At 48.8% G+C, this 22,742-nt stretch overlaps 1 protein-coding gene across 2 annotated transcripts; it reads right to left on the reverse strand.

The window, feature by feature from the left end:
- Positions 1-306: 306 nt before the first annotated feature.
- DRC2 (dynein regulatory complex subunit 2) lies at positions 307-14,672 on the reverse strand. 2 transcript variants are annotated; one of them, XM_084750164.1, is made up of 8 exons: positions 14,322-14,672; positions 13,633-13,800; positions 5,108-5,277; positions 3,784-3,922; positions 2,013-2,210; positions 1,682-1,900; positions 885-1,037; positions 307-804 (listed from the first exon to the last, which is right to left on the reverse strand). In XM_084750164.1, exons 1-8 carry the CDS (start codon positions 14,451-14,453, stop codon positions 490-492), a joined length of 1,494 nt encoding a protein of 497 aa, XP_084606290.1. In that variant the 5' UTR covers positions 14,454-14,672; the 3' UTR covers positions 307-489. The 2 variants fall into 2 exon arrangements, with proteins under 2 accessions (XP_084606290.1, XP_084606291.1); XM_084750165.1 differs by lacking the exons at positions 307-804; positions 885-1,037; positions 1,682-1,900; ... (1 more) ...; positions 3,784-3,922; positions 5,108-5,277 and adding an exon at positions 8,502-10,639.
- Positions 14,673-22,742: the final 8,070 nt, after the last annotated feature.

Genomic DNA, 22,742 nt, shown 5'->3' on the forward strand with positions numbered 1-22,742 from the left:
TCACCACCTGCTAGGCACCTAGGATTCTCTCCCTGGGACCAAAATGTCTCTTGTATCCTTGAAGTAAACAGGATGAAGACGACAAAGATATTACTAGGGCTAACGATAGGGTTCAGTTGGTAGAATGCTTGTCTGCAACACAAAAACAAAACCAAAAAACAAACAAATATGATACACACCTACCCTGCCTCTGCCTCTTCCCTCCCCTGCACCTAATTGCTGGGGTTAAAGGTATGGGCAGCCACCATCACCTGTCAACCTTGTCTTTGTTTTGTTTTGTTTTAAAGGAACTTCCAAACTACAGGGAAGGTTTTCTTTCTTTTATTTTTATTTTTTAAGAATAATGTATTAATTATACTGCGTGGGGTAATGGTAGTTAGTAGAGTACAGTCTGGAGCCTCCACCTAAGTTAATAGCAAAGCACTCAGGTTTAAAAAACAAAAAACAAAAAAACTTCTCTGGGGTTTGGAAAGAGGTTTCCTCCTTGGATCACAGGATTCGGGAGACGATGTGGGCCGCTTCGATGACGGTGTGAGTGGCCGGAGGTCTCCTGTCACCTGGCTGGGCTGCAGGAGCGCACAGCTGCGGCAGGTTGCTCCTTTGGTTTACAATGAAGAGCGGGTTGAGCTGGCTCAGCACTTCGTCGCTCACGGAGATGCCGTCCAGGTACTGCTTGAGCATCTGCCGCAGCTTCCCGCTGATGTCCGACAGCTGCGCCCGCCGGTGCTGCAGGCTCAGGACCTCCAGCTTCACTTTGTTGTATCTCTTCCAGAAGTTCTCCATCCCTGAGTAGTCCGCCAGAATCTGAGAGTGTGGTTACAGGAAGGTGTGTGAGGGGCGCGGCAGCAAGGCCCGCCCAGCACCCTCCCTCCCTCCCTCCTCACCTTGGCAATGTCCTCTGTGAGGTCCTCTGGGTTCTGTCTCTCCATCTCCTCCTGCTCCTTGGCAGTCAGTACTGAAGAATAGAAAGGTAGTACTTTTTCTTCCTCTGTTTCAAATTTCCTGCATATTTCAGCAAGCTTAAGGATCTTTTCACCCTGTTGAGGGTTATGAAGAAGCAGTTTAGGGACAACAAAATAACCCGCCACTGGGCAGGCATGGTGGCACACTGGCTGTAATCCCAGCACTCTGGGAGGCAGAGGCAGATTTCTGAGAGTTCGAGGCCAGCCTGGTCTATAGAGCGAGTCCAGGACAGCCAGGGCTACATAGAGGAACCCTGTCTGGAAAAACCAAAGAAAAGAATTCCCCTGCCTGAGCCCAGGAAAGCTGCTCAGTTAGTAGGGAGCACATCTGGCACAGCCTGCCGGGTGCCAAGCACTTGCCCAGCATTTTATAGTCTTCTTACCGAAGGTGCAACTCATTATTACTCCTCTCTCCCTTTCTCACAGCTACGAAAGGCAATTATAGCTGGTCGTGGGGAGGCAGAAGCAGGCAGATCTCTGTGAGTTCGAGGCCAGTACACACACACACACAGGCACACACACATGCATGGAGCAGACAGAAAAAACACCCTCTGCAAAGCAGAGAGGGGATGCAGGATTCAGAAAAATCCCTGTTCATTTTAAAGAGAGAATAGTATTTAAAAAAAAAAAAAAGACAAGTGCCTGCTTAGAGAAAGAGGAGGGGCCTCCTTCCAGCCAGACTTCCTGACTTTCTCCTAACTGCCCGGGGTCCCCTTTACCTTCTCCACGACCTTTTTCAGGTCCTTGAGGGCGGCATTACTCTCCAGAGTGAGCTTGACTAAGTTCTCCTGAGCTAACCCCCGAGCCTGCGTCTTCTGGGCCTTAAGTTTTCGAAGCTGTATGTGGACCAGCTCCTTGTCGCTCCGCACAGACTGGTTCTGCCACTCACTTTCCCGGCTGTGGGCTGTGATCTTCCCTTTCAGGGCGCTTATGGCCTCCTAGAGGGACAGCAGATGCAGCTGACAAAGGGACAGTGGGGGCTAGGAGCAAGGACCCACCCAGTGAGAGGCCCAGAAGAATCTGGGAAAGCCTCCAGTTGAACACACTGACCTGTAGCTTCTGGATTTTCTTCATCTGCATCTCGATCTCTTTGGAGCTTTTCTCGTCCTTCACCTTCAGAGTCTCAAAGGCAATCTTCTGGTCCTCAGTGGCGTCCGTGTAATTCTTGAGTGCGTCCTGGAACTTTCTCCACAGATCTTCCACTATGTTCTCCAGTTGTATGCGAAGAAAGTGCTTTTCTTCCAGATTCTAGGAAATGTGTCCAGATACCACATGCTTAGTTACCCTATTAGTGCCCGTCCGCTCATGCCTGCCCTTAGCCATGCTCGGGATGAGCTATACTCAGAGTGTGGTCCACGGTGACCTGGACCGGAAAGCGTACGGGTGGGGTGGGGTGGGGTGGGCCCAGCTCCATGAGAGTGATGCCAGTTAGAGACAGAAAAGGCCCAGTGTTTCAGTTCCCTTCAATTTTTTGTTTGTTTTTGAGATAGGGTTTCTCTGTGTAGCTCTGGCTGTCCTGGAATTTGCTCAGTGGACCAAGCTGGCTGGTCTCAAACTCCGATCTAAAGTAAACCACTGGCTAAATTAAAAACAAGTATTGTGGCTGGGGCTTAGTTGGCAGGCACTTGGCTAGCACAGAGTAAGGTTGGTACTACAGTGCATGGTGTTACCCCACTTGGGAGGTGGAGGCAGGAGAACCAGAAGATGAAGGTAAAAGCAAAACAGTAGGTTCAGGCCATATTCTACTACATATTGAGTTCAAGGTCAGCCTGGGCTGGTAAGATGCTATCTCAAAAGTGAAAACAAGAACTTTATACCTGGGCTGGACAGATGGCTCAGAGGTTAAGAGTACTGGCTGTTCTTCCAGAGGTCCTGAGTTCAAATCCCAACAACCACATGGTGGCTCACAACCATCTATAATGTGATCTGATGCCCTCTTCTGGTGTGCAGGTGTACATGCAGGAAGAGCATAATAATAAATGAATAAATCTTTTTGGTTTTTCGAGACAGGGTTTTTCTGTGTAGCCTTGGCTGTCCTGGACTCACTTTATAGACCAGGCTGGCCTTGAACTCACAGAGATCCACCTGCCTGTGCTTCCCAAGTGCTGCGATTAAAGGTGTGAGCCACCACCGCCCGGCTATGAATAAATCTTTAAAAAAAATTTTTTTATACCCAAATTTCTGCATGTAGATTTGCAAATCTATGATGGAAAGATTTGTGGACCAAGGGTCTACAGACCTAGATTGTCCTGGAAAGATCGCTGTGAGTTCGAGGCCAGCCTGGTCTACAAAGCAAATCCAGGACAGCCATGGCTACATGGAGAAACCCTACCTCAAAAAACAAAAACAAAAACAAAAAACTGAGAGTGGGAGTGGGGGTGTCCTCAGTTCTTTTGCCTGCTGTTGGAATCCTTTTTCTCCTAGATGCCTTGTCCAGCCTTGACATGAGGGTTTGTGCCTAGTTACCATAACTTGTCCTGCTGTTTTCTGTTGCTGTCCCTGGGAGGACAGCTCTGTTCTCAAGGGAAATGGAGGAGGAGGGATCTGGGGGAGGGGGTGGTGGGGAACAGGGAGGAGTTGAGGAAGGGGAAACTGGCTGGGATGTATTGTATGGGGGAAGAATAACTTTTTAAATGCGTTTTCATAACATTTAGAACGGTCCTGCCTCCCAACCAGTTTTTACAAGACCCCAAAGAAGCATGCACGGGACGCGTCGGTGGCCACAACTTTATTGACTGTTGGCTCCAGGGCTTTCATCCAGCTCTGGCTGCCTTGGACAGGCGCCTCATGTCCCCCAGATCCCCCTGCCCCATTTCTGTACCTTGTTTTTCAGATCATCCCACATGCTCTGGAACTCTAGCTTGCTTTCATACTCAGAGTCTATATAGTTCTGCTCCATGGCCATGTACACATCCTGTAGGTAGTGGATTTCCTTCTCATGATGGTCAAGGATCATCTTCCTGCAGGAGACAGGGCAGATGCAACATGTGGACCAACAATAGCAAAGAAATATGTACTATAACTATGAATGGGCCAGGTTTGGTGGCACACTCCCAGCACTTGAGAGGCAGAGGCAGGCAGATCTTCGTGAGTGAGAAGCCAGCCTGATTTATGTAATATGTTCCAGGCTAGCCAGGAATGCACAGTGAGGCGCTTGTCTTAAAAAACAAACGAACATGGGGCTGGAGAGATGGCTCAGAGGTTAAGAGCACTGACTGCTCTTCCAGAGGTCCTGAGTTCAATTCCCGTGGTTTACAACCATCTATAATGTAATCTGATGCCCTCTTCTGGAATGCAGGTGTACAGGCAGACAGAGCACTGTATACATAATAAATAAATCTTTAAAAAAAAAACAAATGAACAAACAAAAAAGCCAGGCAGTGGTGGTGCATGCCTGTAATCCCAGCACTCGGGAGGCAGAGGCAGGTGGATCACTGTGAGTTCCAGGCCAGCTTGTTTTACAAAGTGAGTCCAGGATAGCCAAGGCTACACAGAGAAACCCTGTCTCAAAAAAACCAAACCAAAGCAAAACAAAAACACAACAACAAAGCAAAATCGAGGGGCTGGAGAGATGGCTCAGAGGTTAAGAGTACTGGCTGTTCTTCCAAAGGTCCTGAGTTCAATTCCCAGCAACCACATGGTGGCTCACAACCATCTATGGTGAGATCTGATGCCCTTTTCTGGTGCATGGGCACACATGCAGGCTGAAGGCTGTATAAATAATACAAAAATAAATCTTACAAAAGAAAAAAGTAAAATCAAAACTATGACTGGTACAAGCTTTTAGGCACAAGCAGGTGGGGAGGGAAAGGACTGATGTGTGTGTGTGTGTGTTTCCCATAAAAAAATAAAAATAGTTTGATTTTTGGAAATCTAAATAGGTTTACAGTGAACACTTCCCCCACCCCCATCCCCCTCTACTGTTAGATGGATCGAATTTTGAGAGTTGGAAGCAGGAGGTACAGACAGGGACCTGGCAGGGGCAAAAGTAAGCTAAGGCTGGAGGACTAAACGCAAAAGTTCAGTTACAAGGATCTCAGGACCCTGTCGGCCTGGGCTGTGGTTCGGGAAGGAGGCTCCACAGTACTGGGCATCTGCTTCCAGGCACAGGCTCCGGGAACGCCCCTGGATCCATTCTCTCATACCTTTCCGTCTCGAACTCCTTCGTTAGGGCTTCCAGCTCCGAGTTGTAGTTCTCCTCCAGGAGGCTGAGGCGTCGGCGCTGCAGGGTCAGCAGCTGGTCAGTGTTGTGTAAGTGGCTACGCAGAGCGTGGGCGTACTGCTCCTCCGCTTCACTCAGGTCCTTAGCCAAAGACTGGGCAGGGCCAAGCGGCACCCGCGAGAAAATAAAAATAGGTTCAGGGGGCTGGGGAGATGGATCAGCAGGGTCCTCAACACCCACAGGAGTCTGGTGTGGTGTCGCCCCTGTAATCGTGGGTTTGGGGAAAGAGAGAGAGGAGGAGTCCCAGCTCCGGTTGACCAGCCGGCCTACCCGATTTGGTGACTGAGCTCTCCATCTTCTATCTCAAAATATAAGGTGGAGAACAAGTGAGAAAGACGCGTGATGTCAACCTCTGGCACGAGCGCGAACACACACACACACACACACACACACACACACACACACACACACAGATTTAGGTATCTGGCTAGGTGGATGGCACAGTGGTATTTTCCTCTTGTTTCCTAATGGCTTTAGGAATGCTGGCTCTCCAGTTCAGTCTTTAAAAACTAAGATCTGTTTATTATTTGCGTGTCTGTGTGCATACCTTTCTGAGTTTGTCCTGTGTACTGTAGGGGTATCCCAGGAGGCCAGAGGCCCTTAGCTTACATGGATTAGGAGCTACAAGCAGTTGTGAGTTGCCTAATGTGGGTGCTGGAAATCGAACCCAGCTCCTGTGAAAGGACTGCGAGAGCTTCTAACCGCGGGGCCATCACTCCAGCCCTTGCCATTTGGCCTTGATGCAAACTAAGAGTGACGTCTACAAGAGTAGGGATTGGTCCTGGTGGGGCATACCTTCATTCTCACCACTCAGGAGGCAGAGGCAGGTGGATATCCATGAGTTCAAGACCAGCCTGGGCTACAGAGTGAGTTCCAGGACAGCCAGAGCTGTTACACAGAGAAACCCTGTCTTGGGGGTGGGGAAAAAAAAGCACTGGGAAGGGCTGGAGAGATGGTTCAGCAGTAAAGCGCTGACTGCTTTCCCAGAGGTCCAGGGTTTGATTCCCAGCACCACGTAGCTGCCCACAACTTCTGTAACTCCAGTTCCAGGGCTGCAATGCCTTCTTCATGGGCATTGCATGTCCGTGGTGCACTATGCACATGTGCAGACACACAGGTAAAGTGAAAATAATTATTTTCTAAAGGAGTGTGAAGTGAGCAACGTTCTGTGGATCACAGACATTGATGCTGATGGAGCCATCATCAGCCACGGGATCCTGCTGGGCATGGTGGCGCATGCCTTTAGTCCCTGCACTTGGGAGGCAGCAGAGGTAGGTGGACTGCTGTGAGTTCAAGGCCAGCCTGGTCTACAGAGTGAGTCTGGGACAGCCAAGGCTACACAGAGAGATCTTGTCTCAAACCCCCCCCCCCCAAAAGAGCCAGGAATCTTTGAAGAGCTGGGTGTTTGAGGGCAGAAAATAATGTGAACCTAGTTTATTTTCTTACACAAATTAGTAGGGTGGCCATGGGGATGCACACCTGTGACACCAGGCCATTGAGGCAAGCACATTGCAAATTCCCTGGGCTATGTAACCCTGGCTGGGCCTGGAACTAACTATGTAAACCAAGCTGGCCTCCAATTCACACAGCCACCTGACTCTGCCTCCCTAATGTTAGGATTAAAGGTGTGCACCACCACTGTCCAACAAAAATTATTTTACAGGATTAGGGATGTAGCTCAGCAGTAGATTTTGCCTAACACACATGAGAGCTAGAGTTTGGTCCACAGTCCTACAAGCACAAAAGAAAAAGGGGGGGGGGGGGAAAGCCATCAAGCACCAATGAAGCCATGTCAGAGTGATTCAGGGGCCAACAGGAGGTGGCCTCTGGTGGCATACTGTATTGCAAAGATGAGTACAGACTCCCATCCTCCAGTTTTCTGCTGTGTGACTTTGTCACTCCTCCACCAAAGGTGGAGTCTCATTTGGGTATAGTGACAGATGCTTGCAATCCCAGCATTTGGAGGCAAGATGATCATGAATTCGGAAGCTGGAGAGATGGCTAAGAGCTTAAGAGCACTTGCTCTTTTTCATGAAGACCAGAGTTCAGTTCCCAGCACTGAATTCTCACAACTACCTGTAACTCTTAACTCCAAGGGATCTGTGGCCATTTGCACTCGCATGCATCCCCATCCCCCAACACACACATAATTTAAAAATATTTTTTTAAAGATCATTAGTTTGAAGCCAGCAAGACTCATCTAAAAAAAAAAGAAAGAAAAGAAAGAAAAAGAAAAAGAAAGAAGCCAGAAACAGAAAGGAAGATGGCAGAGTGGGACGGAGGGGGGACAGAAGGGACAAGAGAAAAACATTCTCTTTTCCACCGCCTTGAATCTGAATGACTTTATGGCTATTGGACTCAACAGAAGAGGTGGGACTGGCACTTGGCACTGAGCCAGGTCCAACAGGGCCCTTAATCTGGCCTGCCAGCTTCCACTTCCTGCCTCTGGGAATGCCTGTTCTTGGGAATGCATCCTCCAGGAACTGAGCCAGCGTGCTGTGAGAAACCCGAAGCATGTGGAAAGGTGATATGAATTCTAGCCAACCGCTTAGCTGAGCTCCTTCCTGGTTGACAGTCCCGTCAGGTGGAGGTCAGCAGTGGTCACTGACAGATTGACACACTGTTCTTGCTTGTGAGAGGCAATCACCGTGGGACTAAGGATGTGTTGTGTGGCTTTCCTGGAGAAACAGGAACAGATATCTACTCTCCCATAGGAGATGGTCCCACGGAAGCCCACCGTGGTGAGCCTGTTAGTTTACTGGCATCTTTACCAGAGCATGGATGACGGCTGTCATGAGCTGCACCCCTGAGCTCTGCAGTGTAGCTGATCTCAGGGTCCCTTCTCCCTAGCAGTTGTTTCTGCTTACATAACCTCTGGGAGGGGCTGTGTGAATCTTCTGTTTCAGGAACTTCCTGTGTCTTAATGAGGCTGCCCTGTTGAGAGCACAACAGGATGGATGGAGTGCCGTGGTTGAGTGCCTTGCCTGTGCAGTGTGCTCTGAGCCCTTGGTTAGGTCCCTAGCATGCAGAGGTACACAGTTGAGTCTACCCACAGAGCCATAAAACATAATAAGGAAACTACTGTCAGCTAGTATCTTGGGGGGTGGGGGATGGGGGGGGAGGGGAGGGGTTGTTATCAAAAGATACCTGGAACACTTTCACTAGGGAAAAAACAAAAACAAAGTGTGAGCACTAGTAAAGGGAAATAGATTGAAAAACAGATATCTATCTGACATAGTGGTGCATACCTTTAATCCCAGCACACAGCAAGTTCCAGGCCAGTCAGGGCTACACAGACAACTCAAAACGAAAGGATCTGATTCCTAGTTGCCAACTTTCATAAAGTCTGGAGATGCACAGGGCAGGGCAAACTGGCTCAGAGGGTGGAAAAATCTGTTGTACAAACTTGGGGTCTTGGGTTCAATTTCACATGCGTGTGTACTGGTGCACGCCTTTAATCCTAGGCAGAGGCAGGTGGATCTCTGTGAGTTAGAGGCCAGCCTGGTCTACAAAGACAGTCTAAGACAGACAGGGCTACACAGAGAAACCCTGTCTCAAAAAACCAAAAATAAAATAAAGGTAGGAGAGAACTGACTGCACGAAGTTGTTTTCCGACCTCCACACATGCTCTGTAGCACATTCACACCCACAGCTTAAAGCGTGTGTGTGTGTGTGTGTGTGTGTGTGTGTGTGTGTGTGTGTGTGTGTGTGTGTGTGTGTGTGTGTTTAAGCTATAAGCTAGCTGAGTGTGGTGGTTCACAAGTATAATATTTTTATCTGTTGGAGACAAGGTTCCCTGGCTCTCCTGAAACTTACTCTGTAGCCCAGCTGGCCTCAAACTCAGAGACCAATTTGCCTCTGCTTCCCCAGTACTGGGACTATAAAGGCAATGCGCCACCATACCTGGCTCATAAGTTTAATCTTTCTTTGTTTTTTTGTTTGTTTGTTTGTTTGTTTGTTTTGTTTTGTTTTTTCTTTTTTCCTTTTTTTTGGTTTTGTTTGTTTTGTTTTGTTTTGTTTTTTCGAGACAGGGTTTCTCTGTGTAGCCTTGGCTGTCCTGGACTCCCTGTATAGACCAGGCTGGCCTCAAACTCACAGCGATTCACCTGCCTCTGCCTCCCAAGTGCTGGGATTAAAGGTGCGCACCACCACCACCCGGCTGTTTTGTTTTTTCAAGACATGTTTTTCTGTGTAGCCCTGGCTGTGCTGGACTCACTTTGTAGACCAGGCTGACCTCGAACTCACAGCGATCCTCCTGCCTCCGCCTCCCGAGTGCTGGGATCACTAGTATAATCTTAACACTTGAGAGGCTGAGGCAAGGAGACTGCGGCGATTTCAAGGCCAGTCTGGACTCAGAGATAAAAGAAAGGTGGGTTAATGGCTTAAACTGGCAAAGTTCCTGCCAAGCAAATACAAGGACCTGGGTTTGGAACCTGCACATAAAGACCCGGGCCTCGTGGTCCACTTAACTGCCTGTGCAGGTCACCACTTGTTCATGGTGGGTCACTCATTGGCTACCCAGCCCAGCCCAGCTGATAAGCTTCAGGCTCAGCAAAAGGCTGTCTCAAAACCGAAAGTGCTCACTTTGGCAGCACGTATACAAGAGTTGGGATAATATGGTAGAGATTAACATGACCCTGAGTAAGGGTCACATGCAAATATGTAAAGTGGTTTGAAAAAAAAAACAACAGGGTCTTTCTACTGTGTAGCTCCATTAGCATGGAGCTTGCGGTGTAGACCAGGTTGGCCTCAAACTCAGAAACCCTTCAGCCTCTGCTCTGACTGAAGGCATGTAACTCCAGGCCCAGCCCATTTTTGTATTATTTTGTTTTTCAAGACAGGGTTTCTCTGTGTGAGAGCCTGGCTGTCCTGGAACTCCCTTTGTAGAACTCACAAACATCCACAAGCTTCTGCCTCCTCAAGTGCTGGGATTAAAGGCATGTATGTGCCACTGCGCCCAGCTAACTTACATGACTGTTTTAGATTTATTTTATTTCATGTATATTAGCATTGTCTGCGTGTATGTATGTGTACTATGTGTGTGCCTGGTGCCCTGGAGGTCAGAGTGGGCATCAGTCTCTAGAGTTACAGATGGTTGTTAAGTTCTGACAGCTGCGGATACAGGATCTCCCCTCCTTTCTCTCCTGTCTAGTAATAGGGGTAAAAGAAGGCTAGAGAGGAAAGAGAGACAGAGATCTTTGAACCTAATTTGTTTCTTCTTTGAGCATGACTACTAACAAACTGCATCCAACCCCCCATGAATGACCAACACCCACCAGTCCTGCCTCTTGGGGCCTTAGCATTTATATAACCTCTGAAAACTTCCCAGAATTCCAAACATCACACAATTGCAGAAACTATCTGCAGCTGGCAAAACCATGCTTCTGCTAGAGCACTCGGCAAATCACAGTCGGCAGCTGCTGTGGACAGTCTGAAGCAGCCCCCATCCCCACACCTGGGATTAAAACAAAAACATATTCTTACAAATGTGTATATTTTAGAGACACCAAACTTACAAAGTTGTCACTACAATAGAGTGCTTTTCTAACATGTACAAGGCCCTGGGTTTTCTCCTCAGCACTGGAAAAAAATGTTGGGGCCGGAGAGATGGCTCAGAGGTTAGGGACACTGACTGCTCTTCCAGAGGACCCAGGCTCGATTCCCAGCACCTACATGGTAGCTTACAACTGTCTGTAACTCCAGCTCCAGGGGACCTGACACCCTCACACAGACATACATGCACACAAAACACCAATGTACATAAAATAAGAATAAATAAATATGTTTTGTTTGCTTGCTTGTTTTGTTTTTTGAGACAGGGTTTCTCTGTGATAGCCCTGGCTGTCCTGGACTCACTTTGTAGACCAGGCTGGCCTCGGACTAACAGCGATCGCCTGCCTCTGCCTCCCGAGTGCTGAGATTAAAGGCGTGCACCACCATGCCCAGCACAAATAAATAATTTTTTTAAAAAGAGAAGAAGAGGCCATACTTAAGTTATAACTTCTAGCATGAAGTTGCCTGGAGCCTGCTGAATCCCCACCCCAGCGAGGCTTGGGCAGAAGGAAAGATGTACAGTGAATATTCGCTGTTACTGAGGAGTTGTGTTTGAGAAGAAAAGACTAAAGAGGAGTCGGTATACAGGTAGTCGGTAAAAGGTTGATTGAAAAGGGGATAAATCAGGGGTGATGGCACATGTCTTTAATCCCAGCACTCAGGAGACACAGGTTGGTAGATCTCTCAGAGTTTGAGGCCAGCCTGGTCTACATAGTGAGTCCAGGCTAGCAAAGAAAAGAAAAGAAAAAAAGAAAAACGGGGGGGGGGGGGGGGGCCTGTGGTTCCCTCTTGTTGCCACCTTCGAGGCAGCCCTCATCTCCTGTGTTGGATCTTGGTTCCCCTCAGATCTTTAGTGAAGCCGGAGATAGTAAAAAAGAGAATGGCAAAATTCCTCCAGCACAACTCTGACCAACAGGTCAGGACTAAGCAGGTGTGCAGAGGCAGCGGTAGGGTACAGCACTGGTCATGAGAGCAACACGCAATCCAAGCGCATGCTGCCTGCGCCTCTGTAAGCTCCCACTCCCCAGCATCGAGGATCTGGAAGTGGCCCATGCGTGACGATCTCACCGGGCTGAGAACACTCGTGTTTCCGCCAAGACCCCCAGAGCTGCTGTGGAAAGGGCAGCATGGTGGCCATCCAAATCACCAGTCCCAAGGCCAGGCTGGGCAACAAAGAAAGTGAATAGAAGGCTCAGGCGCGGGCTTTAAAGTGGGAGGCAGGGACATACAGAGCCAAGGAGACAGCCGAACCCATACAGAAGTGGACGGAGAGAACCAACTCCAGAAAGCTGCCCTTTGACCTCCACGGCGTGTGCACCCATACACATATTATACGCACAGGTTTTAAGAAAAGGATGTGGCCACTGAGGCACACTACAGCTTCTGCAACATGATTTTTTTTTTTATCCCTTTGGGGCGGGGACAGTTGCAAGGGTAGAGAGCAGATATAAAGAGGGGAGGTGAGTGGGATTGGGGTGCACGATTTGAAACTCACAAAGAATCATCCCGGACTTGCTTTGTAGACCAGGCTGGCCTCAAACTCACTGAGATCTGACTGCCTCTGCCTCCCAAGTGCTGGGATTAAAGCCATGCGCCACCATGCCCGGCTTAAAAAGTTAGATTTTTTAAAAAAAAGCAAAATCCAGGACTGGAGAGATGGCTCAGAGGTTGAGAGCACCGTCTGCTCTTCCACAGGTCCAGAGTTCAGTTCCCAGCAACCACATGGTGGCTCACGACCATCTATAATGAGATCTGGTGCCTTCTTGTGGCAGACAGACACACATTTGGGCAGAATAGCATATAAATAATAAATTAGTCTATTAAAAAATAGAAAAGTGTGCACGCCTTTAATCCCAACACTCGGGAGGCAGATTGCTGTGAGTTCGAGGCCAGCCTGGTCTACAAAGTGAGTCCAGGACAGCCAAGGCTACACAGAGAAACCCTATTTCGAAAAACCAAAAAAAAAAAAAAAAGTAAAATCCTTTAGAAGATGAGAATGGAGCTAGGCTGGTGACCCCTGCCAATAATCCCAGTCCCCGAGGCTGAGGCAGGACTGCTAATGTACAGCCTCAACTATCTAAGTCTGCTTCCATCTCCATCCAAAAGAGCATTAAGATGGCTGAGCAAATGGTTTGGAAATGCAGAATTGCTCTCACTTGAAGCAAGGAGGCCAAACTGCTCGAATGAAGCAGTGGAGTAAGTCAAAATGCCTACACCTTGCCAGGTGCAGTGGTGTACACCTTTGATGGCAGAACTTGGGAGGCAGAGGCAGGCAGACCTCTGCGAGCTGGAGGCCAGCCTGGACTACATAGCGCGTTTCAGGACAGCCAGAGTTAGAGCCTCTCCACAAAATACCCACTGTCTCCTCCTAGCCCTCTGACCAGAGCTAGGCACCCTGGACAGGTCAGTTCCCCACTCTGGAACTGTGCTTTCTGATACTGAAATAGACGTCCGGGCCTAAGCTCAAGTTTCCGGCCACAGCCCGTGTTTGGGGCAGTGGGTGACCAAGGACAGCAGTTCCTCTAAGGCAGAGGACAGGAACAGCTCAGCAGTTTGTTTCTCATTCTCAGTGACAGTGATTAGAACCCATAGAAGCCTGTGCCTTCATGAAGGCTTGGTGGCCGATTAGGTGGCCCGCACCTGCGATGCCAGCAGTTGGGAAGTTGAGGTAGAAGGATGAGGAATTCAAGGTCATCCTCCCTTTACACAAAGAGTCTGGTACCAGCATGGGGTGCATGGCCTTGCTCAAAATAATAATAATAATAATAATAATAATAATAATAATAATAATAACATCAACAATAATAATAACAACAACAATAATTCAGGAGGCCCTAGAAAGCTCAGGGAAGCCACCTTCCGGTGTGTTTTGTCTCATTTTGAGAGAGTGAGTACCTTGATGACACTGTCCTTGCAGTCCACCACTCGCTCAAACGTTTGGCTGAGGATCTCGATGTCCTTATGAAGCTCCCTGGTCTTCACTTCCCGGAGGACAGTTCGCCACTGCGTGTTAATCTTATTAAGGTTCAGAGCGCTGTTGTGTTCTTCCTTGGCCAGCTTGTCCTGTGTGAGGAATAGATGCATCCATTTTAGGCGACATTTGTGGGTCTCCCACAGTGCAATCCATACCACACTGGGGAAAAAAAAAAATACCAGTCCTGTGTACTCTGAAGTATTAAAGCTCTTGGCAGCCAACACTCTGGGGCTCCTGTTTGTGGTTTTGTTTTGTTTGTTTGTTTGTTTGTTTGTTTTTGTCTTTGTTTTCCAATGACCTAGTTTCCCTCAGGGTGAAGCACCAGAGTAGAAGACTTTCTAACGACGCCACTCCAGACCAAACATCAGATTTCAAGACAGCTGAATTTGGACTCTTGACAGCATCTACTGTCCTAATTCCGGGGCTCATTTGATACTGCGAATCTCTATTTCCCCCTCCCATACTTCACAGAGAGCTCCCTAGTCCGATTTCGGGCAGAAGAGTGACTTCAGAGGTGGGACGGAAGGGGTGAAAAAGGAGCCAACCACAATGACGGGAGCGCAGGCAAGGGCGCCAGGTTTGGGCAGGACACACTGCAGACAAGCATCACCTTCAAGAACTGGGCAAGAAGCCGCTCTTTCTTCTTGGCTGCCTCCTCATCTGCCAGCAACTTCTGCTGAAAGAGGAGCAGCTGCTCCTCGTCGGTCAGCGGTGCCTTGGCCTTTTTACCTTTCTTAGGCATGGCTGGGCGGCGGACCGGGTCCAGGCAAGGAGCCTCGGCCTGCCGCCACGGCCTACGTGTGAGAAATTAGAAGGAAAAGGCTCCCGTAGACAGGGACCTTCTGGAACTAAGGTTATAGGGTCTTAGTTAGCCCCCGGTCCTCCGCCAAGAGCGCTCAGGACCACGGCTCGTCAGCGGAGAGATGCATCTCGTCTCCTAGCAACAGCAACAAGGACCTTCGCTAAGACCGCTGGGTGAGAAATCGGGAGCCTCCTTTCAAAGCGCCCCCTGTACGCGGGAGGACCGCAGTCAGTTCTTGTGAGAAGGCCTTTTAACGTAAGAGCCCTAGTCTCTCTGTTTAAATAAATAAATTAAATTAAAGGTTTCAAATATTTTTCTTCCATTTTACTTTTTTATTCTGTGTATATGTGTTTTGCCTGTATGTGCATACCTGGTGCCTGTAAAGGCCAGAAGATGGTGTTGGATTCTGTGGAACAGGTTAAAAAAAAACACACACACACATATGTTCACATATCATTTTTGTGGGTGGGCTGGTGAGATGGCTGACCGGGTGAGGGAGTTGCTGCCAAGCCTGATGACCTGAGATTACCCGTAACCCCAGTTTCAGGGGATCAAAATCCCTCTTTGTAGCCTCAGTGGATGCTGCACTCATGTGCACAAACACACACGTACACACAGAATATTCTAGAATCTTTTTTAAATGCTCTCCTTAGAAATGGAGAGCAGCTGCTTGTTGCATTTGCAGAAGACCTCGGTTTCATCCCCAGCACCCACATGGCAGCTCATGTGGGTTTTTAACTCCAGTTCCGGGGGAGCCGATGCCCTCTTCTGACTTCTGTGGACACCGGGTACAGGCATGGTGCACATACACACATGTAGACAAACACACAAATGCACATATAAAATAGATAAGTCTTAGTTTTAAAAAAAATTGAGGCAGGCACACGCCTTTAATCCCCACCACACCCGGCCTTGTGAACATGTTTTTATTTGCAGATTCAGTTAAGAGTTTTTGCCTCACCACATGATTGAGTCCAGGACAGCCAGAGCTACGCAGAGAAATCCTGTCTTGGGGGGAAATTTTTTTTGGCTTTCACTTTGGTGAAGTCCAGGGGCCCACATGTGAGAGTTAAATCACCACAGAAACTCTTGCGGCAAGGAATTAATTAAACTCTTGCTGCTGACAAAATGGGGTGCTGACTGCGGCCTTGAGCTGGGCACAGGGACACATGGAGACAGTCATATACTGAGTGTTGGCTTCACAGAGTCAAGCCAACCTACTTCCCTCTCTTCCTCCCCCTCCCTCCTTCCTTTCTTCTTTCCTTCCTAAACTTGAGGACCATTTTATTAGAATTTGAGAGAAAAGCCACTGGCCAGACAAGCTATACAAATTCACAGCTGCCGGAAGGTGGTGAAGACAAGAGATAAAGTTAGACCTGAGTTAGAGTCCGCAGCAGAGTTCTGCAGGCCACTGTGTATGGAGCAGGAGTCTTCAGAGAGACTGTGATAGCCCACAGTTAGATTTTTTTTTTGAGACAGGGTTTCCCTGTGTAGCCTTGACTATCCTGGACTCACTTTGTAGACCAGGCTGGCCTCTGCCTCCCGAGTGCTGGGATGAAAGACGAGCTCCACCACGTCTGACTCTGGGGTTAGAATTTTGGCATCCAAAGAAGAGACGTGAAAAAAAAAAGCAAACAAAAGGGTCAGGGAGATGGTTCAGTGGTGAAATCACTCGCTACACATGCACAGGGACCAGAATTTGAATCCAAAGCCCACAAATAAAATGCCTGTGACTGACACTGACAGCAGTGCTGTGTCTGTGTGTAAGCCAGCTCTGTGGGCCAAGTCAGGTAGATGTCGGGATCCCTCTGGCCCACTACCCTGAGCCTTAGCCGACACGGTGATCTTCCAGGTCATCAGAGACGCTGTCTTAACACAAAATGGAGAGAACAGTAGAGGAAGATGCCCAACGTACTGATACGGTCTCTGCATTACTGGGAATGGGCACACAATCTGATTCACGCACTGTCTGTGCAACAGCAAAACACACACGCACACACACACACAAGACCGAAAAATTTTCTAATTTTCCACTTCTCTTTTTAGTTTCCTTTTTTTTTTTTTTTTTTTAAGATGGAGTCTCATGTTCAGGCTGGCTTTGAACACGTTGTTGTGTAGCTGAGGCTAAACTTGAACACCCAGATCTTCGATTCTCCCAAGCGCTGGGATTACAGGTGTGTGCCGCCATGCCTGATCCAAAAGGCGTTATTATCAAGGGACTAGGCACTTAGCCACAGGAACAATAAATACCTGGATAATAACTATGCAGAAGTATGTCCGATGACGACATCGTTGAGCATTCATTATGTGCTAAGCACTGACCTAAGTGTTATGTATGCATTACCTAACGGGATTCTTACAACAGCCCGCAAAGGAAGTGCTGCAATGATTTCTATTTAACAGATGAGAAAAGTGATGCTCAGAGGAGTTAGCTCAAGGTTATGTTGGGGGAAGCTGGTCAGTTCGGATGGGCTGAGAGGATGCATTAACGTCTTGTCAAGGAAGTCAATCATCTTCACAAGGCAGATGTTACTCCCCTCCCTTCCTCTTTATCTTTCTTCCTCAAATCCAGATTCTTCTCATAGCTTCGCAAATCTTCTCTAGGATGGATGCAGAGCCTCCTGTTTCCATGGTGATGGGGAGGTTGGTACACCGCACGCTAAGTGTAGGCGATGCAGAGAATTGGCTCAGGATCGAAAGGTGTCGCAGCTGGGCCCAGGGAAAAAGGATCGATGACAAAGCCAAGTCTGAGACCCGACCTCCCTGGGCCTCCAGAAGCGCCTGCCCAGCCGCCTCACCCCTGCCTCCTCCTTAATCCTGGAAAGCAAGCGCAGCATCCCCAGACTCCAGCCTGTCCCGTAGTGGGGAGTCTGTCCTTCCACGCCCCCTCGGAGCCCTCGGGGTACCCACGCGGGGACCTCCCTCTTGGAGCCACCGACCTCTCCCGGGGTCGACGGAGCCCAGTGGCCGGCAGGGGGCAGAGTCTCCCTCCCTCCCGGAGGGCCGGGCAAGACGCTCTAGCGCTTGCTCGCACCCCCGGCTTCAGGGTTATTTTCAGATGACAGGCTGCAAAGGCGCAGTCGGTGGATTTCGGGACAGGAGATGGGTGCTGGCAGGGACTGGGAGTCACTGAAGTGTGGGTCTTAAGCAGTGGGCCCTGCTAAGAAGAGTGGTACTTGGGGGTCACAGCTTAGGGGGTTAAAGAAATCAACGATGAGTTTTCCTCTTTTGAGATTTTTTTTTGTGACTGTTGCTGTTTTTTTCCCATTGGGGGAAAACGTCCTAATGAGGGGGAGGCTTACTCATTCATTCAGTAAGTGTTTATTGAGTACAAAACTATTACAGAAAGATGAAGACAATTAGAATAAATATTTATAGAATGAACAATGGTTCGAAATCTTTTGAGGGGGATGTGTTATATCTTTTTTTAATTACTTATTTTTATGTATATGGGTGTTTGGTCTCAGTGTATGTTTGTGCACCACATGTGTGACAGAGAGGGCATTGGAGTTACAGATGGTGTGAGCTGCCATGTGGGTTTTGGGAATCAAGCCCTGCTCCTATGGAAGAGCAGCCAGTGTGCTGAGCTGCTGAGCCATCTCTCCAGACGCTGGAAATCTTTCAAGATCGTAATAAAGCCGAGTGTGGTGGCACACACCTTTAATCCCAGCACTCGGGAGGCAGAGGCAGGCAGATCGCTGTGAATTCAAGGCCAGCCTGGTCTACAAAAGTGAGTCCAGGACAGCTAGGACTGTTATACAAAGAAACCCTGTCTCGAAAAACAAAACAAAAAATAATTAATTAAATAAAAAGTATAGATTCTCACTGGGTGGTGGCACACATCGGTAATCCCAGGACTCGGGAGGCAAAGGCAGGTGGATCTCTCTGAGTTCGAGGCCAGCCTGGTCTACAAAGTGAGTCCAGGAAAGCCAGAGCTATTACACAGAAAAATCCTGTCTTGAAAAACAACAACAACAAAAGTATAGATTCTCTCCAGAAAGAATATACCATGAAATTAAAAGCATTTCATGACTTTGGTCTGCGACACTGGACCTCCTTGGTTCCTCTACAGCCGCCTCACTCATGCCTCCCTAACCCTGAGAAGCAAGTACAGCCCCCAGACTCAAGCCTGTCTTGTGGGGGGTCTGCCCCTTCCATGTCCTCTTCACTTGGCAGCCGCAGTCCTAGGTTCCCGAGTGGGGACCTCTGTCTTGGAGCCACCTGGCTCTCCTGGAGCCACCTGGCTCTCCTGGAGCCACATAAGTTCCTGCCTGTTAATGGCTTATGTTCAACATGAGGAAAGCAAAGTCTTGCTCTGACTGCTCACCCAGTGCGCTCTCTCTCTCTCTCTCTCTCTCTCTCTCTCTCTCTCTCTCTCTCTCCTGCATGTTTGTATATATACCCATGCATGGCTGATGCCATGAAGGCCAGGAGAGGGCACTGGGGCTCCTACAAGTGGAATTACAGGTGGTTATAAATTGCCATGTGAGGGCTGGGAACCCAACACTGGTCCTCTGTGAGAGCGGTAGACAGGCATAGAGGATTTTGGCGTGATGGGAGTGGCAGTGGCTGTTCCTGATTGTCAACATGACTATATTTGAAGTTAACTAAAACCCAAGTGGCTGATAGAAACAGGCTTTCTCTCTGTGTTAGCCTTGGCTGTCCTGGAACTCACTCTGTAGACCAGGCTGGCCTCGAACTCACAGAGATCCACCTGCCTCTGCCTCAAGTGCTGGAATTAAAGGCGTGAGCCACCACTGCACGGCTTGATTTCTTCCTTCCTTTCTTTTTGTTTGTTTTTGCTTTTTGGAGACAGGGTTTCTCTGTATAGTCCTGGCTGTCCTGGACTCACTTTGTAGACCAGGCTGGCCTGGAACTCACAGCGATCCACCTGCCTCTGCCTCCCGAGTGCTGGGATTATAGGTGTGCGCCACCACGCTCGGCTTCTACCTTGTTTCTGAAGGTAGTCTCACATTGGTCTGGATCTCAGCAGGAAGGCTAAACTGCCCAACTGAGGAGTCCCAGGGACCTGCATCTGAGTCGCATGTCCGTCCTGCAGGATCAAATTCAGGTTTTCACGCCTGCAAGCAAGTGCTTTACCAATAGAACTCCACTTCACGTGTTAGATTGCAACACACTGCATAGGGCGACACCAGATAAGACACAGATGTGTACACATAGATATGTGCACCTGTCTTCGAAAGTGCCCTGAAACACTAAGTGCAATGTGCTCTGATTTAAAAATAAATAAATATGGGGCTGGAGAGATGGCTCAGCGGTTAAGAGCACTGACTGCTCTTCCAGAGGTCATGAGTTCGATTCCCAGCAACCACATAGCAACCACATGGTGGCTGACAACCATCTATAATGTGATCTAATGTGCACTGTATACATAATAAATCTTAAAAATAAATAAATAATAAAAAATTCTTTAAAATAAATAAATAAATAAATAATAAAATGAAATTGTCAGGGGCTGGAGAGATGGCTCAGCAGCTAAGAGCATTAGTGGCTCTTGCAGAGGACCCAGATTAAATTCCCAGCACCTGTATGGCAGCTCATAAGCATCGGTGATGCCAGTTCCTAGGTATCCAGTGCCCTATTTTGGTCTCTATGGACACAGACATGAGGCACACACAGTATACAGATAATCATGCAGGCAAAACATAAAATTAAATTAAAAATTAAAAAGCGTCAGGATAGGCAAAACATCTATTCAAATAAAATTTAAATTAAAAAAAAAAATAATAAGCCAGGCGAAGTGGTGCACGCCTTTAATCCCATCACTAGGGAGGCAGAAGCAGGTGGATCTCTGTGAGTTTGAGGCCAGCCTGGTCTACAAAGTGAGTCCAGGAGAGCCAAGGCTACACAGAGAGACCCTGTCTTGAAAAACCAAAATCCAAACAAACAAACAAAAACACCCATCATGACAAGTGGATAGCTTCCTGTCCAGTGTCCTCAGACACATGAAGCGCACACTCAGGAGATGGCTACTGCTCCTTCTCCAGTTATGTGCTCTCCCGTGACTGTGCCGGTTGTCACCGTTATAGCCTTTAGAGCCCAGGGTAGCACCACCTGGGTGGGCTGATGCTTCTCTCCCATGTCCTCCCACTCTCAGTGTGGTCTCTGCTATTGTTCTTCCTGGTTTATGTCTCTTGTTTACCTATTTTCTGTTATTTGTCTTTTTCTGTCTTAAAAGTTCCTTAGCGGGGCTGGAGAGACGGCTCAGAGGTTAAGAGCACCGCCTGCTCTTCCAAAGGTCCTGAGTTCAATTCTCAGCTCACGACCATCTGTGATGAGATCTGGCGCCCTCTCCTGGCCTGCAGGTGTAATGCAGGCAAGAACACTGTATACATAATAAATAAATCAAGTTCTATATTATATATGTATGTACATCCGCATGCACACATGGGGTGGGCACCAGTGCCTCAGTGATCATCTGGTGGTCTGAGGAAGATTTTCCGAAAACAGTTCTTTTCCTACCACTAAGTGGACCCTAGATATCAGAGGCAGGACTGGGACTTGGCAGCTGATACCTTTACCAGCGGAGCCATCTTGGCTGCCCTATCTGCTGTCTTTGTACCCCACGATGATGTGAACTCCACAGGGACCAGGACCCATCACGTCGTGTCTCGAAGAGTGCCCAGAACACGCACGAGCTCGGGGACTGGGTGAAGAGACTTCTCTCGTTGGGCTTCACCATTCTGTCTACAATGTGCCAGACTGGATGGTGTCAGGAACCCCCTCCCCGCCCCTGCCCACACCCCATTTCACCCCCGCCCCCCAAACAACACACTTAGTCCAGGGTGTCTGGACACCACAACAGGTTCTCCAGTCTCCAGTCAGCATAGTGGGAGGGACAAAGAGGTCAGTCTAGTTACCCACAATCCTGTGCAGCAGATGCTGGGGAAAGGCAGAGAACAAACAATGGCCTGGCTAACTGGGGCCCAGCCAGATGTGAGGACAACCGCAGTGGTGGAGCCCCACCTCTCAGTCCTGGGGGGGATGGGGGGAAGGGAGATGGGGAGGGGGGAGAAGATGAGACGCCACGATCCAGGGCACGAAGATAAATTTCACCCCAAAGGCAGCCAGATTGGATTCAAAACCTGCCTATGACACTTGCAGAGAAACAGGCTGAGAGCCCATGCCAGCCCCTGTCTACTTGGAATCCCGTCCCTCTCAGCCACTGGGTGGGTGACCTTGGAGAAATTACTCACCCTCTCCTGGGATTTTTGGTTTTGTTTGTTTTATGTCTCTGATGAGGATGGCATTGACTGAATTTCCTCATGTTTTCCCTGCACGACTCCAGGTAGCCCGGCCTGGGGACTCGGAAGCTAAAGCCAACTGGGACTCCCCGGTCGGCTCCCTTTCCTCGTGACCCTGAGGGCTCTGGCCTAAGCTCAGTTTTAGGGATGGCAGGCTCTGCTTTCCCGGGCTGAGGGCCAAGCCTTGCTAACCTGGTACCTTAGACAAGCCAAAGTTTGGGCTCTGATGTTTCCTCAGCAAAACTCTGGATTGTTTGTTTTTTGAGACAAGGTTTCTCTGTGTAGCCTTGGCTGTCCCGGACTCGCTCTGTAAACCAGGCTGGCCTCGAACTCACAGTGATCCGCCTGCCTCTGCCTCCCAAGTGCTGTGCCAACATGGTCAGCTGTTCTTTTCTTTTTTCTTTCTTTCTTTCTTCTTTCTTTTTCTCCTCCTCCTCCTCTTCCTCCTCTTCATCATCATCATCATCATCATATTTGTTGTTGTTGAGACGGGTTCTCAAGAATCCCAGGCTAGCCCAAGGATGACCTTAAACTTCTGACCTCCTGCCTCCACCTTCTGAGTGCAGGGATTGCAGGCCTGTGCCGCCACACCCATATAAACAGAGGAATTTTCAACAGAATGTAATGATGCAAGTTTGTCATGGGTGAAGACCGGTCAGGAGAAGAAGAAATGCCCCAACGCCCACGTCCGTGAAGTGGAGGCCAGGAAGGTGCTGCTGTGTGAGCTGGGCTTGTTCTTTCCAAAGTCTAAAAATACAATCAAAGGAAACACTCACAACCCCGGGGCAGAAGAGGGGAGAAGTGGCCACAGCCACAGCTGAGAAATGAGAAGAGAATTCAGGAATTTCAGGAACTCAGTGACCGGAGCCTGGAAATTCCGCTCTGTGCGGCTAAGAGTTCCCATCAATAGCACTTTCCAGCAGCCTGGGCAGGGCAGAGAGAGAACGAGGGGGTGGGAGTGGTG

The sequence above is a fragment of the Acomys minous genome, assembly GCF_964271855.1.
Source record: "Acomys minous genome assembly, chromosome: 12".
NCBI classification, from domain to species: Eukaryota; Metazoa; Chordata; class Mammalia; order Rodentia; family Muridae; genus Acomys; species Acomys minous.